Source organism: Natator depressus, chromosome 5, assembly GCF_965152275.1.
Source record: "Natator depressus isolate rNatDep1 chromosome 5, rNatDep2.hap1, whole genome shotgun sequence".
In the NCBI taxonomy this organism is placed as follows: Eukaryota; Metazoa; Chordata; order Testudines; family Cheloniidae; genus Natator; species Natator depressus.
The window spans coordinates 109,972,158-109,994,936 of record NC_134238.1 but is presented as its reverse complement, the minus strand read 5'-3'; the positions used below and the strand labels follow the sequence as shown (position 1 = coordinate 109,994,936).

At 41.0% G+C, this 22,779-nt stretch overlaps 1 protein-coding gene across 1 annotated transcript in view; it reads right to left on the bottom strand.

The window, feature by feature from the left end:
• Positions 1-1,733: 1,733 nt before the first annotated feature.
• DENND4C (DENN domain containing 4C) overlaps positions 1,734-22,779 on the bottom strand; it is a 115,616-nt gene continuing 94,570 nt past the window's right edge. The window contains exons 24-33 of the mRNA XM_074953451.1: positions 21,177-21,353; positions 19,434-19,543; positions 16,916-17,091; positions 14,805-14,987; positions 12,935-13,124; positions 10,623-10,868; positions 7,695-7,812; positions 5,581-5,734; positions 3,101-3,165; positions 1,734-2,749 (exon numbers count right to left, since the gene is read on the bottom strand). Coding sequence (XP_074809552.1) covers positions 2,613-2,749; positions 3,101-3,165; positions 5,581-5,734; positions 7,695-7,812; positions 10,623-10,868; positions 12,935-13,124; positions 14,805-14,987; positions 16,916-17,091; positions 19,434-19,543; positions 21,177-21,353 — 1,556 coding nt within the window. The 3' untranslated portion in view covers positions 1,734-2,612. The remainder of the gene's footprint in view (positions 2,750-3,100; positions 3,166-5,580; positions 5,735-7,694; positions 7,813-10,622; positions 10,869-12,934; positions 13,125-14,804; positions 14,988-16,915; positions 17,092-19,433; positions 19,544-21,176; positions 21,354-22,779) is intronic.

Here is a 22,779-nt window from a genome sequence, read left to right as displayed (position 1 = left end):
TGTACAACAGAATAGAGACTACGTTATAACATGCAGAGGAATCAGTGTGATGTAGTAAATCCAGGGACATTAAATCCTCTTCAAGAATGATCCAGGATCATAAGAGTATCCTTTTTATCTCATTAGCCTTAGGAAACAAACATTTAGTGCTAGATACCATGACACACAAGCTACTCTGGATGTTTACGCAAGCCCAGTGTCATATTGTTGAAGATCTGCAGCAATGCATATGGGAGGGCTGTTAAAACAAAGCAAATTGATTAAAAATGTCATCTACAATTATGTCTGAGGGTGAAAAAGGAATCCAGTTATTTCATTATTAGCCAATAGGCAAAACAACATGTTGTAAAGATTTTCTGCAGCTGGGGAAAATAAGGGTAGTTAAATATTTAGGATGCTCAAAGAGTATTGCTATATAAATTGCTCCAAGGAGCCATAAGGCTTAGCTGCTTATTATTTAGGACTATCAATGAGAGGTAATAATTTAATCTTTGTGCTGCTGTACTTTTAAAGCCAGTACTAAAGTAAAGTATTAGGTACAATCTTTGCTATTTGTATAAAACTTATTTAGATTAGCAACTACTATAATGCAAGTGTAAGTATTCAAGAGCATGCTTCACAGGGATTTTTAAATTTAAAATATGAACAATTAATTACATTGGTGAGGAGGGGAGCAGAGAAGAAAATCAAGCACCAATTCCACAGGTGAGTATAAGAAAACAGCTCTCTACTCATTGTTGAGTTGGTCTGAAATCTGCAAAACAACAAACGAACTCAAAAGGCTAAAAATGACAGAAGAATTGAGATAAAGTTCTTGTACTGTGGTTGTGCTTTTTTGCTTTTGAGAATGGAAAATGCCGAATATTTTCATGGAGGGAGGATTCCAAATGAACTTAATATACTAACATGGCCTAGGATCACCAATTGCTATGGGTTTTTTTGTTTTTGTTTTTGTTGTTTTTTTATTATTATTAATGTGAGCATCCAGCCTACAATGCCAAAAATATTTTCTGATACAAATAGTGCAAAATCCATTTCTCTGAAGGAACACACATCTTATAAAAATGTTATGTCAGCAGCATGTTAAAAGTACTTTGATGTTTCTGAGGAAGGGTTCAGATACTGGCACTTTCAATGAGATCCTAGTGCCCCTGTAAAGAGTTAAAATGACTGAAGTGTGAAAAATAAGTAAAGATGCTGGCATGGGAGTAGTATGAGCAGATTACATTCAAGCTGAAAGTAAGAACATGCCTAAGTCACATTATTTTAATAATTCTTTCATGCCTTCTCTCAGTTGCTTCTTCCAGGAGTGACCTCCTTAGTGAGGGATGGACATGTACTGATTCAGCTCATTTGATCAAAGCAGAAGCAACAGGGCTATCCACATATGTTGCCATGTAATTTAGTTATGGAAACATTTAAGTCAAAGACCAATGTCTAAGTTTCATCTTGCAGAGGACATGACAAGTACTGTCAAGTAGGTGCGAGTCTTTCCATCTACTGGCAATCAACTAAACATGGTTTTAACTTAAGACCAGTCCTTTGAGCTCTTCAATTTTTCTCTGTATACACAACTTTAAGAGTTGTATATAGATATATGTAGAGTAAAAAAATATTGAATCTGGACCTACAGTGCAAAATAATTATCCCATAGATTAGAAAGATACCAGGTATGGGGCAATAGTGCCTGAAGCTGCAAGTTCACCCCAAGGGGCACTTTTTGGGGGGGGGGGGGAGGGGGGAGGGAATCTTCATTTCTGGTCAATATTTGTTTATGTCAAAACCTTTTTGCACCCTAGTTTCATTAAACTATCTCTGTAGCTTGCAGAAAGACACCCATCTCCAAGCTGCTCAGGGCAGAAGCCCATCATTGTTTGGGAGAACAATGCAATATAGTGAGAGTATATCTAATTTCATGGAGCAGGTCACTGAATAGAGAAAAGCTAAAGTTTTATAAGATTGCCAAAATGGAAGAGTTATTGTCAGTCAATAGAGATTTAAATTATTAACCGGGAAAGGACTACTGTCAAAAAGAAAGATAATAACTAAAGCTATTGTTTGGTATCGTGACCTGTCTAAAATAGCTGCATGGCAAGTCACAATTCAAGGGTTCCATAAATATGTACAAACATGCTGCACCTATATGCAACAAACAGATCCCGCTTTACCAGTGCACTTAACATGCTACTGGGCTAGAAAGGCAATCCAAAACATACACTTATAAAATATCCCAGTATTGATGGTCCTTAAGAAAGCCACCAACTAAATGCTCTTATTGAGCCACCATCTCCCTTCTCAACCACTTGATGAAGAAGATGGCAGACAAGCAAGAAGAAAGAAATATATACAGAAAAATAAAGTTAAAGCAGATAAGCCATTCAAGAACTGAATATCCTTGGTATTAAGAAGTTTTAAGGTATTTTATAGCACTTTACACTATTTCATGAGATGACAAAAGAAAAAATCAGAACTTGTCCCAAAGAGAGATTTGATCTGGATACAGCTTGCTGGATTTAGTCTTCTTTTAGGAACTTGAATCCAAATCTACATATGCTCAGTTTCTGTCCCATCTGTTTCTGTTTTGTGAAGTTCCATCACCTCTTCCCTCATTTTTATATGACAGGTGCTCCAAAGCATTTTCTGCACCACTCCACACTGCTGCTTGGCGGTGCATCTATTTTCTGCATCTTCTCAAGCACCTCTGTCGTTAGACTTTTATATGCAAGTCTGTACTCACTGTCAAAGGCCTCTGGAATACAGAGAGCACAGGTGAAAGTGCTGCTTAAATGACTTCAAGTGCACACCATAAATATTTCCACAAAAATAAAGTTTCTTTTTTTAAAATGTATCACTCTGCCAGATGTAGCTGTTTTAAATAAGCAGTAACTGAGAATCACAAAAGCAAAACTTGTAATAGTATTCATTAGTTCATTCATCCTGAAGTAAGGAAGTCTGCCAGTTGAACAGCTGCTTAGAAACCCCTGAAACAAATGCCAATTTTTTGAAGTTAGCTATCCTATATCAGTCCACATGGACTGTGCCTTCTCTTGAATATATTTGTGCAAATAAACATGTACATTTCACAACGTTTTCAACTTACCAATGTCAATGTTCTCTCTCCCAAGAGACACCAAAGACAGGAAAAGGATTTCTCTATAAAAACTCCTGTAAAATATTTTAAAATGTGAGTCAATTAAAGTACAAACTACACTCAAGAAATCAATGCTGAAAGCATGTTTATCGCCTATAAAAACACAGCTTTAACTATGTTTCCAATCTTATTTGTACTATAAATGGCTTGTTAATCAGTGTTGTCAACTCATGATTTTATGAGTCCTGCAGTTTTTGGTGTGCTTCTTTGAGCCCAGCTCCTGGAGTCAAGAGCTTATATGAAAAAAATCTCATCTTTCGTTAAAAAATGTTTTAGTCACCATGCTTGTGGAGAAAAACGTGACCCCGCCCCCCCCCAGGTTCACAAACTACAAGGCAAGTGAAAAAAAACCAAAACATATTTTTAAAATTTCATTTTTAAATTTCTCATGATTTTTTGATATTTGGAATCGGCAATGTTATCTGTGTTAAGTTTCAGGATGTCAAACTTTCACTGGAACAGAATTATCCACAAATTAAACAAATAGGTGTATGGAACTAGGAGCAAAAAAAGTAGGGACTGTATTAATGAATAAAGTGATTTCATTTTAACACCCTGAAAATACACAGTTTCTGTATTTCAGTCAGTATGCACTTAAGAATGGGATAGGCTTGAAGAATTAAAGACATATGCACAATATGAGAAACTGACACAGAGCTGGCCTCTTGGTTTCATACAGTCACTGTATTCTTTGTAAATCAATCTAGATTGTGCCTGAATGAAGAAAGGGAACAGCCTAAATCTGGTCTGTTGATTACACTGGAAAAAAACTGCTTTTATCTTTTGCTTATATAAGCCCCTCTACTCCCCAGAAGGGGGGGAAGAGGGGAGGCAGAAGAGAAGAGCCAATCAAGAAGCTCCGGGAGTCATCCCCAAAGGAGGCAACTGACTGGACCTATCCCAGGTCTCCTTAGAGAAAGGGTCACTGAAGTTCTCATGCACTCAGAGCAAGCGTGCAAACAAACATGCACCACTTGGTACTGAGTATCCTTTGTAGGAGAAAGAAGGAAACTGCCAGCCTGGCTACAGAAAGAATGGGAGAAGCACAGACAGGTAAGCCTCATCCAGGCACACAAAATTCCCCTTTACAAGACAGGGAAACCCTGCTTGCTGAGCCAGAGAAAAAAGGAGCCAGAGCCTGCTGCAGGAGAGACTGTCAACCTTGCCCCAGCTACCAATCGGTCCCTAGGCTGCAGCTGCCGGATCCCACCCACCCAGGTCCTGCCTCCAAGCCCTGGGGAGGTGGGAGAGGCAGGGAGCGACCGACGGCTGGTGCAGCATCCTGGGCCTGTGCCAGCCGCCCTGCCACTGAGACAGAGCAACACTGCCCCCACCTCAAGATTGAGGACACAGCAGAGGCTCTGGCTTTTCCCTTTGCTCAGGGGTGCTCAACTCTCGCTCAGGTCCTGCCCCCACTCCACCCCTTTCCCCAAGGCCCCAGGCCCTTCCCCTTCTTGGCCACACCCCTTCTTTCCCCCACCCCTTTCACCAAGGTCCCACCCCCGCTCCTCCCCTTCCCATCCCCTCCCCTGAACATGCCCCGGCCCCCGGTCCTCCCCTTCCCTCCCAGCACCTCTTGCATGCCACGGAACAGCTGATTGCAGGAGCTGGGAGGCACTAGGAGGGAGGGGGAGAAGTTGATCAGTGGGGCCGCCGGTGGGCAGGACTCACTGGGGGGAAGCTGGCTGCCGGTGTGTGCTCTAGCCCTGGAGCACCCACGGAGACGGCACCTATGGGACACAGGTACTCCCTCCAGAACCCCCAAATACCCTCTCCCAGTACATACACCCCTCCAGCACCCCCATAAATACCCCCTCTGGCAGCATCCTCTTTTTGGGAACCTGAAAGTAACCCTAGGAATAAGGGTAGTAAATATTCCTCAGCCTCCAGATGCCAGTTTTTACCCTTAATCAAAACTATTGTGCAAAATGCAGTGCTGACTCCTCCCACCCAGCAACTCACATGCAGCTGAACTTCAGTGGTTATAAAGATAGTTCATAGGGTGCTTTCAGATCCTTTGCAATGTAAAGGTTTCAATGACAAAATGTAAAATCGAGGCCCAAGATCTCCACATATTTTGTATCTGCTTTTGCACGCATATTTACTTCATTTACGTAAAAAAAAAAAAAATCAGTTTTTGTGTACAGAACTGGGGGTTTAGCTACCTGATTTGCAAATAACTGCAGCAACTACATGCACAGGAGGAGATCTACACAAGCCAGAATCTTTATAGATCTCAAAGTGCCCGTATGAAAATCTGACCCTAAACATGTGGCTGTAGGATGTGTATTGACTGGGAGTGTCAGAGGGGGGTTGACTGTTCTATAGCCACATGTGGGAGGCCTTTACAACACTTAAATGGTATGTGATCCTGGTGTAGGTTTGGGTAGGAGAGTGGGGGAAGATAACAGAAAACACTGTCCCTTTACCTTTGTCGTTTGACATCTGGTTTAACTTTCTGCAGAAGGAGCTTGATGGGTTCAACAACATTGTTGTGTTGAATGCTCAGTTTGATGTTCTCCACTAAAGTGCTTGTTGCCTGCTGATCTTCTGAAGCTATGGATGATTTCTTCTCTGCTAAATCTGGTGGGAGAAAGCAACATTTCAGACCAATACAAAAACAGATGTAATTCTTAAACAGTCTCACTCCCATGAAACATGCAGTGAGTACAAGAAATATGTGGTCTTTGTGTGCAGAGAAATTTTGCCCATCTTGCAGAAGTTTCCACTACAATGGAATGGCTTTGCCTATTTAGGCATTCTGTCATCCTTTATTGTGGCAGAGACCGTGTAAAGCATACACACTCTGAGTATGTCCTGACAAGGAAGCACAAGAGACCAAACTGCCTCCAGTTCTTGACATGTATATTTTTGTAACAAAATCTTTGTATATTGATACGGATATACAAATGGTTCTTTTTAGTGCTACAGTATCTTGTTAATTTATATTGAATTCAAACACATTGATTGTGTTACACCTGGAAACAGACACACAATCAGATGTGTTTGATGCATGTGGCTGAAGGCTACCATGTTTCAGCTATGCTGCATTAGTTTGTGGGCTGCAAATTGAACAGACGGTTAAGTGCATTCTAAAGAAAATAAAGTTAGTAATATATATGCCATCAGGCTGCCTTTAAAAACAGTTTGTAAAGGATGAAAAGTGAAGCTGCCATTGCTAAATTTTGGCTACAGGCTACCATTAGTGTAGCAATACTGAAGCTGAAACAGAAATGTTGCAACAATGACCATCAGCAGCTGATCTAGTCAGGCATTTACACATTTACCACAATGTTCTGGTGCATGAACTGGTGTTTCCAAAATGACAATGAACTGACTTAATAAAAACAGTGCATCAAGGGGACAGTGGAGTTTAGATTACAGGCAGAATCAACACATAGCAAAGTTGCACAGTAAGCTGCAAGCAAGGGGCATTTGTTGATGAAAAAGTCACGTCAGACACAGCGATCACTCCAATAAGTTTATGATAACCTGGATATAAAGGATAGCAGGATTCAGTGTATTTGGTGAACATATTTTCCTGTTTTCCAGATATTTTCTGAATTTACTGCAGGTTCTCTCAACGGCACTATTTGGCCAGTTTTTCAGCACAAAAACCATTTAAAACAAACCCTTTGTTCCCTTATTTACATTGTATGAATTTGTATTGGGGGTGTGCGAATTAGAGTTATAGATAAAGTACTGGAAGATTCAAGTTGTCATTCATATTTCATATGGATGTCACCAACCTCTTATTAAATAAAACAAAAACAAAGCAAATGACACTATCATCCTCCTCGGGTTCTCCCAGTACATTTTTTGGTTCAATCAGTTTGCTTAGATTTAAAGCTCCTTTGGGGAGGGAGCTCTTCTTCCTTGGTGTTTTACAGCTCTGAGATCATTTCTTAGAGTTAAGACAAGTAAAACAGCTCATGCACCAAGAAAATATTTGAGACATGTAATATAAGAGTACATAGTACACTATGCATGCATGTTTCAAAACTCTCCTGCTATAGTGGAAAACCATGTGAATGGAAGCTAACGGCATAAACACGATAGCTACACATGGTAAATCAGGGTGCAGAAAGGTGGCCACTATTTATTTTAAAAAACAAAAGCAAAGAATTTTATTTTAGAAAGATTTTCCTTTGTAGCGGTTCTTCCCTTTCATGGTTGTACTGATATGGTAGACAGGTCAGTAACACAGCAAGAAAGTTCAGACCCATGCCCTTACTGAAGTTTATGTACACGCTGCCATCTGATCAAATCGTTCCCCTATTTTATACCTGATATATAAACATGCAAAGAATACTGCAATGTGTATACAAAGGAGGAAGACAACAAATGTTTTCATATCAGGTTTCACATTGTTTACATTGTGTTGTCATTCAAAATGTGGTGGGTGCTTTGCAAACACAGGGGAAGACCATTCTTGCCATGGAGAGCTTACAATCTGTAAAGAAGCCACAAGGTAAAAAGAAATGTTTAGTGTCACCTCTCACTCCCCATCCCACACGCTCTCTTTCACACTTGTTTCACTTACTGAGATTTCTCCAAGATATATATAGAGGCTCTCCAGGCTCTTGGTGAAGGTTGATGTTGTCCCACAGTAGCTGGATGTATACTAACTTACTGTCTTGAGACAGAGATGACAAAGGAAGCTAGAATGAGGGAAACAGAAGTTTAAAGAGGTCAGCACAGGATCACGCAATTAAAAACTTGATAGCAGGCCCAAAAAGTGTTATTTCTTATCTCTGTTGCTGAAAATATTTGTGCTATTCATTTTGAGACACAAAAATGGAGAGGCTAAACTGCAGATTTCATTTGGTAGGAATTAAATAGTGTATTGTCTGCACTGCAGTACTAAGTGGCTTTTTTTGACTTAGCTTAAACCCCTTCCTGCGTGATATAAGCTAAACCAAAAATTGTACTGGGCATCTACACAGGCTGTATTGATATAAATGTATTATTATTTGTATTGCATGAACACTTAGGAGCCTGAGTCACAGACCATGGCCCTAGTGAACTATGCACTGTACAAATGCAAACAAAAAGATGGTCCTTACCCTGCTGGTAGTATGTGCCTGCTAGCAGATGGTGATCCTGCTGCAAAAGGCTTTACATTAACCTTTTGTTGGTTTCCAGGCTCCAAGAAAGGAGAGCATTTGGACTCTATGTAACAGGTGGGACTGTTTGTACAGCAGGTTGGGAAAGGCAGCTGCTCACAGATATTTACTAAGAACACAAATTATCCCTAGTAACACCACACATCTAGTGGGTTGGTTATCGCAGACACATGAAACTTATAATTACAGCTCAATTTTTCATAACTTTTGTAAAATTAGAAGTGCCTTCTGAATGACTATGCACTTGCTGCATGAATTGGAAGTGAGAGATGGACAAGAAAGCTGTGTAGTTCATTCCCAGTCAGTGTAGGCTTTCCCCTGATAATACAGTGTATTTTCCAATTTAGCTTGTAAAGTTTCCCAAGTGATGGGGCTTCAGCCACATCTCGACAGGCTATTCCATTACATAGTTCAAATACCTGATGACCTCTAGTATACACATTTGGCACATGTGCAGAAGTCAGATGTGTACCTATCTTTGAAAAAATCTGGCCCTTAAAAGAAAGGATGAAATGCCAGAAAATAATGCACCTGATTCTCTAGTCTTTTCTTACATTTTTATACTGATGTGACTCAATGAAGTTATGATAACAAAAAACTGGTGGAATGAAGCATGGAATCCAGCCCAATATCTGAAAGAGATTTCACAGTGTGGTAGGGAATCTGCCTTGCTGTGATCTGTTATAACTTAAAGCTGCTGTTCATGAGTTGTTAGAATTCCCCCAGAGCTTCTTTCTAACCCCGGCTATCAGCAGCCATTGAGAAGAATCTCACTTAGTAGCTTTTGAAAATCTATAAAAAGATGTAGTGGCATTATACCCCATATTCTTCATAGAGATATGTTTTAAATATGATTATGGCATAACTAAGATATATTTTATGCAAGATGGTTCATGTATGAGATCACTGGAAAGGTTATGATTTACTGAATATGATTATCCTATTTGTATGCATGTATCATTTTTGTATCTGAAGTTAGAAATATTGTCTATGCATCTATTACAAATGTGTTTACACCTGGGGAATGCCCACTAGACAGAATGTAATCGGTCTGGATGGCCAGCTGGGAAAGGCCACTAGGAAAAACAATAGGCCTTTGAAGATGCTTATCTCCCATCTTCCTGGGAAACCTTCCTGGGGACACTGCAAACAGCCTTTGAGTTATGGCTGCAGGGACTTGTGACCAAGTCACCTGGTACTGGACTCCATGATGATACCAGTGTTTTTCTAGTGATCAGGGGTAGGAATCACACTGGGAGACAAAGGAGTCCTATCATATGCAAAAACTATTTAAGGCAAGGTAGTATCACCACTGTGGTTCGTTATTCATTGACTCCCCACCCAAGAAAGGGGACTCCTGGAAACACATGAGAACGAAAAGACTGGACTAGGGGAGAAGGACTGATCCCAGGCAAGAGGGTTGTCTGGCCTGTAAAAGAATATCCGGAGATTTAAGCTGCAAGCAAATACAGCTTGCCTTCAAGAATCTCTGCAATCTGCCTACAACAACATTTAGGGTGAGAATTTGCTACTTATAACCAGTTTCTTTAGTATATTAAGCTTAGATTGCATGTTTGTTTCATGTGCTAGGTAATCTGCTCTGATCCATTTGCTAAATCTTATGATCACTTAAAATCTATTTTTTGTAGTTAATAAACTTGGTTTTTTTGGTCTAAAACCAGTGTGTGAAAATCATAACTTGGGGCAGAAAGCTGCATATATCGCTCTCCACATTGAGGGAGGGGGTGAATTTCATGAGCTTATGCTGTACAGTTCTCTCTGCAGTGCAAAACAGTACAATTTTGGGTTTACACTCCAGAGGGGGGTGTGCACTTGAGTACTGGGCAGTTCCTCAGCTAAGCTTTCCCATGCAGAGTTGATCTCAGCATCTGTATGAATAGCTGCATCTGGGTGCGTCCCTACCTGTATGTTGGTTAAGTGCAGTCTGAAACCTGAGGGAGGGCTTGCCTTGCCTTAGCAATACAGTGTAAAAGGAGCTTAGGCTGGTGGGTCAGGCGGGCTCAGTGGTACCCCACTCCCAGGCAGCACCCCAAAAGTGGGCGGGGGAGAGAAGAGGAGAAACCCATCAGATGCCATGGCTAGAGAACAGTTTGACCAGCAGCCAAGTGCTCTTTTCACTCATTATCATCATTCAAGATAGCTCATGTAAAAGGAATCTTATTACCAATATTAGAAATAGAAACATACAATTTGGTATTAAAAAAAAAAATCTAGATTTTTTTTAAACTATTGTCAAGCAAGCTTTTTCTGACATTTTCTATAAACAAAAATAATTCAATATGCTGCAATGTTTGTGCATGACCAATTACTGTGAAGGCACCTACCTGCACCCCGTCATTACAGTGTTCCGATGTCAGAATGAGTCCTGGCAAGTTGCTAGGTAGATCCAAGCGCCGGAAATACCAAACTAGGTTCCAGAAAATGATGGGATGTTGGTTGATAAATGTGGATGTGTGAATCACTTGTTCCCCCTCATTCTCTAACAAGGATTCGAGCTCTTTACGTAGCACCAGAGGGCTCAAGTAGGGTACAGACAGAGGGAGCGGATTGGGCCTTTTCCGTAAAGGATCCTGAAAGAAGAGCAGCAATTGTTACTTTCGGCCCCCAGAAATACTTTTGGGGATCATTTCCTATAGCAATCTTAACTTGCACTGCTGCAGAACTAACATTTCTAAGTCTTTGGAAGTAACGAATGCACTACAGCTATACCGCGGCTGTCGGTTTTGATTTCTGAACTTTTCCTTCTCTTTCCTCACAAAAGCAGAGCTTGTTAAAATAATTGCTCTACAGAAGATTAAAAACCAATGTTGCAACACATTATAATGTAAGTCCACCAGGAAGCAGCTTAAATGGGAAAGAAACTTCACCATTGACCAGCAGCCACTAAGTCCATCAGAAGGAGACACATCCTTGTTTAACATGGAAGTACCTACTGTAATGAACTCCATTCCCCCACCCCCTTCTCTCCCCACAAGAGAAACCATCTGAACCATTTTCTGGTGGGGAGGACAGGCGGTAAGTGAAGGGAATGACTTGCATATACCTCTTGGAATAATGTGCTATTTTTGGCACCTTAGAGACTAACCAATTTATTTGAGCATAAGCTTTCGTGAGCTACAGCTCACTTCATCGGATGCATACTGTGGAAACTGCAGAAGACATTATATACACAGAGACCGTGAAACAATACCTCCTCCCACCCCACTCTCCTGCTGGTAATAGCTTATCTAAAGTGATCACACATCATACACATTGTAAGGAGAGTGATCACTTTAGATAAGCTATTACCAGCAGGAGAGTGGGGTGGGAGGAGGTATTGTTTCACGGTCTCTGTGTATATAATGTCTTCTGCAGTTTCCACAGTATGCATCCGATGAAGTGAGCTGTAGCTCACGAAAGCTTATGCTCAAATAAATTGGTTAGTCTCTAGGGTGCCACAAGTACTCCTTTTCTTTTTGCGAATACAGACTAACACGGCTGTTACTCTGAAACCTGTGCTATTTTTATCATTAGATGGTCCATTCCAGAATGCTGGTCACTTGTTTATAAATTTGTGATCCCTTTAGAAAGGTTAAGGAAAAGTCTGTACTTCCAGAGTAAGAATTTCAAATCAAGAAGCACTACTTAAAATGTATACAGGAAAGTCAATCCTTCAACCATGTCGGAGCAACTGAACCATGGAAAAACCTAAGATATCTAGACACACTAAGGGCATGGTTACACTTGCTGATTTAGAGCGCTATGAGTTAAACCAGCCCTCGGAGAGCACAGTAGGGAAAGCGCTGCGGTGTGTCCACACGGTCAGATTCAAGTGCACTGGCGCGGCCACATTAGTAGCTCTTGCAAGGCCACAGAGAGCAGTGCATTGTGGTAGCTATCCCAGCATGCAAGTGACTGCAACATGCTTTTCAAATGGGGTGTGGGGGTGGAGTGTGACAGGGAGTGTGTTGTGTCTATGTGAAGGGAGAGAGTGGGTTTTTAGGGGGGCTGAGAGAGTGTCAGCCTGCTGTCTTGTAAATTCAGACAGCAGTAGACCCCCCCTCCCCTCCGCCTCTCTCTCTCTCTCTCTCACACTCACAGCAAGCAACATTCCACACTAATGGTTGCTTTGTCCCAGGGCAGATAAGCAGCCGGCTGTCAGAAACAGAGCTTTGAAAGGGCATATCCGCATTCCTGCAGCTGATTCCAAAACAAGGACAAGAGTGGCCAACTGACTCAAGGGGATTATGGGACATTTCCGGAGGCCGATCGCAGTGCAGTAATGCAACACCTCATTCACACTGATGCTGGGGCGTTTCAGCCAAGGCGCAGCAAGCGTTCTGCTTCTCGTGGAGGTGGATTACCAGGAGCGCTCCAGCTACAGAGTCCAGGCGCTCTAAGTGCCTCGCCAGTGTGGACGGGTCATGAGTTAGGGCGCCTGAGGCTGCTTTAATGCACTCTAACTTGCAAGCGTAGCCAAGCCCTTAGAAGAAAATACTTTACTCTTAGGGAAAGGGTCGATATACATTTGAGCCGGTAGTGTCCACAGTATTCAAGAAGGCAAGCAGCAGTAGATCTTTCAGGATGTTGTTCAGGAAGCAATTTATTAGCATTGGGTTAGATTCTCTTCACATCAAACATCTTATTTGCAACCTACCACAACTTCTTGCAAGCTATTTGGAAGACTAACTGTTGAAATGCCATGAGATGGTCTGTGTGTGAGATCAATATTTTGCAGAGGGCCTCCGACACTATGGCTCCGAGTCAAAGATGCTCCTCGTTTTGATGAATTGATAACAGACTTCTTCAGAGCCCTGGGGCCTTCACTCTGTTCTTCTGGCACATCACTATTTGGGTTTCAGAAGAGAACACGTTAACATACTGCTACTCAGCAACACCTACTGACAGACAGTAACCAGAGAAAGATTCTCCCATAGGTGTCCCATGTAGTTTTCTATGGAAAGGAAAGCCTCAGTCATTGGGTTGGCACAACACTATTCCACAGAAAAACTCAGCACAATATAAAAAAAAAGTCACATTTTAAAAGAACATTTCTGTATCAACTGTGAAAAGCACTTGAAAGTTTTTAACTAAAACCTGCCCTTATGCAGCCTATTACTCTAGTGCAGCCACCTTGCTTAGAAACAGAGCTGGACAAGAAATGCAAGGTATTTTCTATCAATACATACTTACTATTTAAGATGAATTTATTTTGGTCATGCTCACATTTTACCTCAACTTTCCTTGCGTTTGCTTTCTCTGAACTGTCATGCAATTGAGTTTTATGCACAAATGTTCACAGAAAGCAGGTTTATAAATGGCATGCATAAATGTTTGCAAAAATCCTTAATTTTAATGTCATGCTAGAAGTGCTCCCACACTCTTGCCTTCAGGGAACTGAAGCAACACTGTGTGACTCATCTGACCAGTCATAACTAACCAATGCAGCTCATATCGCAAACAGCACACGATGACTACTCTCAGAACTATTTGGAATCAATGCACTGCACACAGTTGAAAAATCTTAAAAATTCAGTTACTTCAGAACAAATTGATTTTTTTAAAAATCAGTCTTCTTCCAGATATTTTGCAGCAGGAGAGGGGCTAAATTCATGGGATAAAATTTTAGTTCCAAATTATCTGTTTGGCTCCACTGAGACATTTGTGATAGAGTTAAGAGGCACTAATGTAAGATGATAAACCAGTTTAAATCTCTGAGCATAAGATTAACTAATATTACACAATAAAATAGGTCATGTTCACACCTTAGGAGTCTCACTCACAAGGGCATAATTGGTGCTACTCAAATTTTCCAAACATAAAATTTTAAAGTTTTCATTAAATTTGAGTTAGATAAAAATTTTGTTGAAAATTCAATTAACAAAAGCCCCGCACCATGTAAAAAATTGCCTTTTTTTTTTTTAAAACCAGTTCTACACCTCTTCCACACAACATAGGGCTACTGCCCTCATGCTTCTTCACAAACTGCCACAAGAGTGATAGCTTTTCTATGATAGTGTTAAAATTGCATATTACAGAACTGCTTATGCTAAGCAAAACCTCTTACCTTAAAGAGATGATTCCGAACAAATTGATTATTTCCATAATATAATAAACTCTATTAATTCACATACTGGAAAAGTTCATGCTTAAAATAACTTTAAAAATACATGTTAAAATTCATAGGAAATTGCTCCAAGTTCATGTATAACTGAATTATCAGATTCAACTGCAGTTCTATAGGCAGACTGCTTCTAAGGCACGAGATGAACTTAAAGCAATTTGCTAACAATTATTCTTACAAGGTGCAAAAAGTGAGGGAAGACCAACCAATGATAATAGTAAGAATGACTTTTCTATATCATATTTGGCACACTAGCGTTTAATATACAGTGGGACAACAGTCTGCTAAATTTTCACTTTTCAACAAGAGAGACAATATTGAAAGTGCTAGTAATTTCTAATGGTACCATCACAAAGTATTTTGTTTAGAAACTAAGAACGGTTTTCCCCTTTCTCCCCTCTACCTTTGCTCAGTTGCAGAGCTGGTTTCTTCAGCTATGGTCTGGTTAGGCTTTGGGTGATCTGAAAAACTGATCAAATCAGCAACAGCAGGACTGGACACAGGTTTCTGCTCCAGAGGATCCATGGTTAATGGAATGTTTCCACTATGTAAACTATCTCCAGATGTACTTTGTTTCAGAAAAAAGCTAAACAGTGACATGACCAAGAGAAAAGGGGAAAAAAGGCATTAAGCGCATAAGTTTATGTATGTTTTTAAGAAGTTTATTTTCCAAATATTTACAATTACAAACATACAAAAGAAAAAAGAACTGTACATAAAATCCCCTCCAAAATCACAACAGTAAGACTTGCACTGAGCTTCAGAATGCCCCTGAAGTCTTTACAGGATCACAGCCTTAGTTCTTGTTACTGTTGCAACTCAAAAGCACAAATTAGAATATAGCAGATTTTTTTTTCTAATATAGGGTGTAATTTTGTACTGGACCTTTAAGAGTCACAGCACAAAAGTCGCACTCGGGGGAAGATGGAACTAAAGTGACATTAAGATACCTTTTGTGTCTTTATTCTGGGATCTTCTGGTGGCCAGTGTAGCCCCCAGCATAACTTAGGCAGCCCGTGGGGCTTGCCTACATTATGTCAGTCCAAAGTAAACTGCATATGGCTGGCAATCCTGCCCAAAAACTTGGTAGTGCTATGTCTTGGAGCCCCATCTTTCCCACCATTGGCCCCACCTGTGAGAGCCCTGCTTTTGCAGTGTTTGTGCCAGGAGAATTCTCCCCTGTCCAGATCCAGGGATTCTCCTGTCCTTTTACGCTGCCACAGCTGCTTCCAGGGGCCAGGCTGTGCAGGAAGAATCTTTCCTGTTAATTTTAGCAGCATTTTTTCAGGAAAAAAGTGTCCCTATCTAGCAATTTAGTTGGAGGATTCTCTGCACTTTGAAGTCTTTAAACTATGGTTTGAGGACTTCAATAGCTCAGACATAGCTGAGAGGTTTATTAGCGCAGGAGTGGGTGGGTGAGATTCTGTGGCCTGTGTTGTGCAGGAGGTCAGACTAGATTATCATAATGGTTCCTTCTGGCCTTAATATCTATGAATCTATGACATCCCTCTCACATTACTACAAATACAGAGAGAGAACACCAAACATGCAAAGTTAGTCCACATGCTACCCTACTCTGCCATTTGCAGAGATACCCAAACCAAAGTGGACTTTTTTTTTTTTTTAAAGTAACCACTTAAAACAATATTTTGTTATTTCACAATAAAGAGATTTGCTACATCAAGACCACGTATAATTAAGGATGCAACATAAACATTATCTTGTTTTCCTAGTGATCTTCTATGTATAAGCTTTATAGATACTTTGGCTTTCCCAGGCTTATTTAAGTCATAAGGAATGGGTAGCTTATAGCTAGTTCACACCACTAATGACATGGGCTGTGTGAGATCATTTTAAAATTATGTTCAGATTGTGAGATTTTTGTCATCTGTCTTCACCATTCAGTTCAATGAGGCAGAATACAAAGTTGTTGGAAAGGCTGTACATAAAAAGGCGCTCTGGGCTATGGGTCTCATAGTTTTAAATTGGGCTAATTAACAGGACTGATATCCTGCAATAACGTGACTCTTGCTAAACCAGTCTTGGAGGGAAAAGCCTTGCTTGATGAAGTTTACAAAGTGTTCCATATATAAAGCCTTTTTGAAAAGCTAGTTTAAAAAGCTGTACATACATTAGCCTTGATTTAAGAAAAACAAAGCAAAAAACAGACAGATATTCTGCCTTTCAAATGGTAACAGTTATGGGACACACACTCAAGAAAATGAGACATTTGGCAAGTGTAAATGACGAACCTGACAGTTCAGTCCTTTCTAGCTGCAGTTACTATAATCTTCAATGGCTTACGATATTTTTAGTATGCTTTATCCCAATCATGATTGTACAAACAGGGAAACTGCTAGTGACTTGTCCCAGCTGTATATGGTAATAAGTGTCTTTGTTTTGTTCCCTCCCCTAAAGAGCCTTAACGTCTGAATATGAATAATTTTATCACACAGCATACATTTTGAAGTTGTGTAAAGTGGGAAAGGTAAAGTTCTTGGCAAACCCACTAACCTCGCAGATCCACGCAAGTCTTTAAATTCCACATTAAGAAGAGGTAAGAAGGTACTTTTACAAAATGGACATGTGGTGTTCAAGTTAGAGTCATCTGCAGCCCATCCAGCCATAATTTCTTCATCATAAACCAATGCGCCGCAAACTCTGCACTGAGAACAGCTTGACATCAAGACCTACAACAGAGAATGATTATTAGCCTTTTTTAAACAGTTTTATAGGTGTAGCGCACACAGTGGCCCAGCAGATATGGGAAGAGGACAGTCTGAAGATCTGGGTTCTATTCTCAGCCCTGCCACTTACTCGCTATGCTAAAGGCCACTTGGTTAGCCTTTTTGTGGATTGCGGTCTATCTATAAAATGGGAACAACATTCATCCATTTTGTCATGTGATTTGAGATCTATTAAAAGCACTATGTAAGTGCTAAATAAATAAGCTCTTATTCAGCAATTACCTGCCACTTTGACACATTCAACGAACATGAAGCATAGAAACATTAACACTGACAAAATGCCTCTAAAGTGTTTATTATAAATCTGTACATTTCTGTTTTTACTAGGTCTTTACAAATAAGGACACTTTGTAAAAGCTTCACACACTGAAAACATGGATGTGTGGAGGAACACTGATGAAATCTGCAGCTTTTCTCAATCTCTATCACAAGGCAGGAAGGAGTTCAAATGCACATACTTACTCCTTTTACCTCGTCTATAACGAGATACAATACTGCAGAATTATACATAAAACAAATTCCACACATGGAGTTGGTAAATGATGTTGAAACATAGCTTGATGCCAATGTTAAGTTTTGTAGTTCTAGCTGTGATCAGGGATGATCTGGGATACATTCAGATAGTAATGTGAGACGGAGATATGTTTTGCTGTTTTTTCCTTGGTTGGTTGAAGCAAGTTTTCACTGGTGGAAGTTCCAGGACTTGATTCTTTTAAAACTGGACCACACCAAGTACTGGAAGAGAACACGGTGTAGGGAAATAATTTTGCACTGTCAGGGGGGAGGGACTATATGACCTCAAGTCTTTTCAGGTCTATTTTCTAGGACTCCCATTTTCTTGGAGTTTCATTCTTTGAACACAATGGGTTGCACTTCAAAGTCTGTAGTAAGGATTTTCTTTTACTATCCTTTACTTTTCATCTCACTATGTAGTGCAACAGTTAGGCCCTCAATCCTCCAGGACAGGGGTGGCCAACCTGTGGCTCCGGAGCCACATGTGGCTCTTCAGAGGTTAATATGCGGCTCCTTGCATAGCTCCGGGGCTGGAGCTACAGGCGCCAACTTTCCAATGTGCTACAGGGTCTCATTGCTCAATCTCTGGCTCTGCCCCAGGCCCCGGCCCCACTCCACTCCTTCCCCCCAAGGCCCCCGCCCCTTCCCCTGAGTCTGCTGCACCCTTACTCCTCCTCCCCCGACCCCCTCCAGCCTCCTGCACACCACAAACAGCTGATCGCGGCAGGTGGGAGGCGCAGGGATAGAGAATTAGGTGTTGAACGCTGGTGCTGCTGGCGGGTGGGAGACACTTGGGGCGGGAGGGGGCTGCTGATGTGTTACTGTGGCTCTTTGGCAATGCACATCGGTAAATTCTGGTTCCTTCTCAGGTGCAGGTTGGCCACCCCTGCTCCAGGAGATCTAACAGCTGTTTAAAAGAACAAGGAGTCTGGTGGCACCATGTGAAGAAGTGGGTTTTTTACCCACAAAAGCTTATGCCCAAATAAATCTGTTAGTCTTTAAGGTGCCACCGGACTCCTTGTTGTTTTTGTGGATACAGACTAACACGGCTACCCCCAATACTGTTTAAAAGAGAGACTGTTTGGGTCCTAGATATCTGAACTGAAAGAGTTGCAGGAACTGCTATCATGAGGCAAAGCTGTGTGTGTTAGTCATGTAGACATCAAACAAAAGGTAAAAATGCACCAATAGGCAGCGATGGGAGATGCTGAAGGCAGCACACTAATTCAGTTTCCCATTAGGCCTTGTCTACACTACCTCAGTAAGTTTACCTAAGTTACATTACTCCAGCTACATGAATAACGTAACTGGAGTCAACATAGCATAGGTCGACTTACCGTGGTGTCTACACTGTGCTGCATCAACAGGATACACTCTCCCTTCGACTTACCTTACTCTTCTCGTTTCCATGGAGAACTGGAGTCGTCAACCGGAGAGCACTCTGCTGTCCATTTAGCGTGCCTTCACCAGACCTGCTAAATCGACCCCCGCTGCATCTATCACAGCAGTGTAAGTGTAGACATGGCCTTAGTAAGGAGTAGTTATCAAAGAAGAATGATTCTGAGGGAACTTAGTTGTTCCTCCCCTTTGTTTATTTAAATTTGTATTTAAATTATTGTAGGATTTGACGCTGAAAGGTGTTGCACTCCTCCTAATGAAGTTAACAGAATGAAAGGGCATTTTGCATCATGAGAATATAAGCAGCCCGTGTATTGAGTGTGTTTCTTCATACCAAAATATTTTTTTAAATCAAAACTGAGACATCATTTTACCTCCATTGCACAGTTCTGGAAGATGCTGGACAAACTGGTATTGTGGGAGGATCCATGTTCTGACTTCTCAGAGTCCAGACCTTTCATACTTCTCGGGAATGAAACCTCACCTGTATAGGAGTAGTTAGATTCTTTATCCAAAGTAAGTGAAGTTTATTTTTCTTCAAATGGAAAGTTTCACTAACACAGGAAAAAAAAAAGTGACATTGCCAACACTACAGAAGAATTCATTCCAAGGTATGAATTCTGTATGAGTAAGTTTATAGCAGTAATATTGTTATGTAAACATTACGATAGAGTCCGTATTTGTCATCAGCATTTCCAAGTAGTATTTGTGCATCATTAATAAATATAATAAATATAATGTATATATTGGCACAAGAAAACTGGGGAAAAGTAAAAGTGATAGGAATGATACGTCTAACAGATTTAACCAAAGAGAAAGGAAATTGAAGAGCAAAACGAATTGTCCATATATTTGTTATTGTACAATGCCTATCTCTCTTGAATATTGATATACCCACACAAAGAACAAGAAATGGAAACCAATGAGAAGAAACACCAAGCTAGGGGTGCAAGTGTCACATCAGGTGCTCACTGGCCATGGCTGAGCCAAAAACTAGGATAAGCCTGTGGGTGATATTATGGGTTTGGGGGGGGGGGGTCAACTTTTTTTTTGGGGGGGGGGGGGGGTTGAATAAAGAAAACTACCCTAGCAAAAGCCTCAAAATCCTGCTGCCCAAGTGGAGTATAGGCTGGGATCAGTTCCAGAGAGGAAAACCCCATTAGTCCCATTTGTTCAGAGTCCCGGTCAACTTCTGCCACTCACAGCGGGCAGTCTTGACGGAGCCTTTCCTTTCCAAGGAATTCCCTCATCTGCAGGCTGCAATCCTTAGGTCTGCAACCCATCTCCCTCTAGGCATGTGCATTCCCCTGGTTAGGGCAGCTGCTCTCCAAACCTGACTCTTCTCCCTTATATAATAATCCCTTCTGATGAGCAATACGTGGAAGGCCCTCCCTCTAGACTTAACACTTCTAGTAGATGTTGTAGGATGGGGCTAATTTAAGGCCCAATATCCAGGACAGACCATTAGCCCCTTCCTGTCCTGGGCCAGAGTGGTTTGTAATCCTAGTCACTGAGGATATTAAGGTTCATTCAGTTTTAGAATTGAGAATAAGACACCAACAATGTACATACTTAGATATACCCAGTAACCACTTCAGATCTTCACAACAACCCAGCAGCTCCTATTATTCAAAATGGTGCTGAGCACTTTTGAAGATCTGGCCACATCATTTAGATGGCTAAATGAGAGCTCTTTGGAAAATCTGGCTGCTCATTTTTTAATATTAATATTCTGGGCATACTCGTATAGAAAGCTGATTTTACATGAATAAGTAGGTTTAGCATAGCTATAAGAATTAGACAAAGAAAAGAAAAAGATGTAATATCTTCCTGGCTCTCCAGACTCAGGAAATCCTGTTATAGCTGACCATCTTGTACAAAGCACTATGAACATATTTCGTTCTACATAACAAAGAGATGTATTCACTATGTCGTACCTACAAGAGAAGGCTATTTGTCTTTCCAAAATGCATCAACTCACATTTGCAGATAAATTCTCGTTTGATAGTGCTACTGATCCCATTGCATTGAGCCATTTCACTCTTGTACTGATGAACAACAGCTTCTCCTTTTCATTATGTTCCAAAAATAGTGAATTAGGAAGGAAAAATTCAAACCTGTTGTGTAGTGCTGTTTTCCTACATCTCCGCTGCTGGTGCTGCTGCCAAGACTGGTAGTGCTTTGTGTGAGTTCACTGGTTACCAACCCAGGGATTCCTGGTTTTGGTAACAGACTGTCTCCTAAAATACGATCTTCAAAACCAGCAGGAAAGGTGAAGTCTGGTCGATGGGTTTCTTCCTTTAATTCAAAAAGAAGGAACTTAACATTTTTTTCCAATATTTTCAGAACTACATGTACTGTATTTCTTTGCCATTTAATCATTATTAAAAGTAATTCATGCAGCACTATAGGTTTACACTCTTTTCAAAACGGATTAAGTCTCATCCCCTGACCACACAGTACAACTGAGGCAAGTCATACAGGCAAGAAAACACATTGGCCAAGAGTTCATGGAAGAAAGCACACTGCAGACTACTGGTGGTAAGGAGAGCGGACAGAAGAGAGTTTTAAGAAAGGATTTGAAGGATGAGAATATTCTTGACCAAACAGAACACTGATTGTTTCCAGGTGCAGGGATCAGTGAGAAAAACAGGTGCAAAGTCCAAGGTGGGGAGACAACAAATGGGGAGTACTAAGAGCAAAAGCAGGAGAAAAAGAAAGGAATGGTAGTTGAAGTAAAGGAGAGCACAGACATAGGTGAGGACAAGAGTTTGTAGGGCCTTGGAAGTGAGGAAAACTGAGTTTCTGGTAAAAGGAAATAAAAGGGGATCTAAAGAGTGGAGTGACAACAGTTAAAATGGCAGGAGAAGATGATTATTTGAGCAATTGCATTTTGGATAGACTGGAAGGGGACAGAGGAGAATGGCAGAAAGACCAAAAAAAAGCAAGTTACAATTTTGGATATAGGGAAGAGTCAGAAAGATGACCTAGAAGTTGTGATCCTGAGAGACAAGGGAAACAGTGTAGTAGTTAAACAGCAGAGAAGGGTGACAAAGGACAGGGATGAGAAAGAAAGAATAAGAAGCTCAGGTTTAAACAGCCAGAGTTTGTATGTGACAGCCCAGACGGACAGGACAGAGAGGCAGCTATTTAAGATGCAAGACTTGACAGGGGAGGTTGTTCAGATACAAAGAGAGACGGGGACTGAGCAGAACGCCTGAGGGATGCCAAAATAGGATGGGAGATGAAATGATGAAGGAAATACTGAAGGAAAAAATCAGCAAGGTAGAAAGATAGCCAGGAAAACCCAGTCATGGAAGCCAAGTGAGGAAGGAAAGAAAAGGAGTAAGTGATAATTTTCATAGGCATCAGACAGATCAAGAAGACTAAGGGCTTGTCTACATTATCTGCAGGATCGATGGGCAGCAATCAATCCAGTGGGGGGTCAATTTATTGCGTCTAGTCTAGACGCGATAAATTGACCGCCGATCGCTCTCCTGTCGACTCCGGTACTCCACCAGAGCGAGAGGTGCGGGCGGAGTCAACAGGGGAGCGTCAGCTGTTGACTCACCACAGTGAGTAGATCTAAGTACGTCCACTTCAGCTGTGTTATTCACGTAGCTTAAGTTGCGTAACTTAGATAGATCCCCCGCACTCCCAGTGTAGAGCAGGCCTAAGGAAAAAGCTGTGCATTTTGGATTTAGTTAAAAGGACATTAAT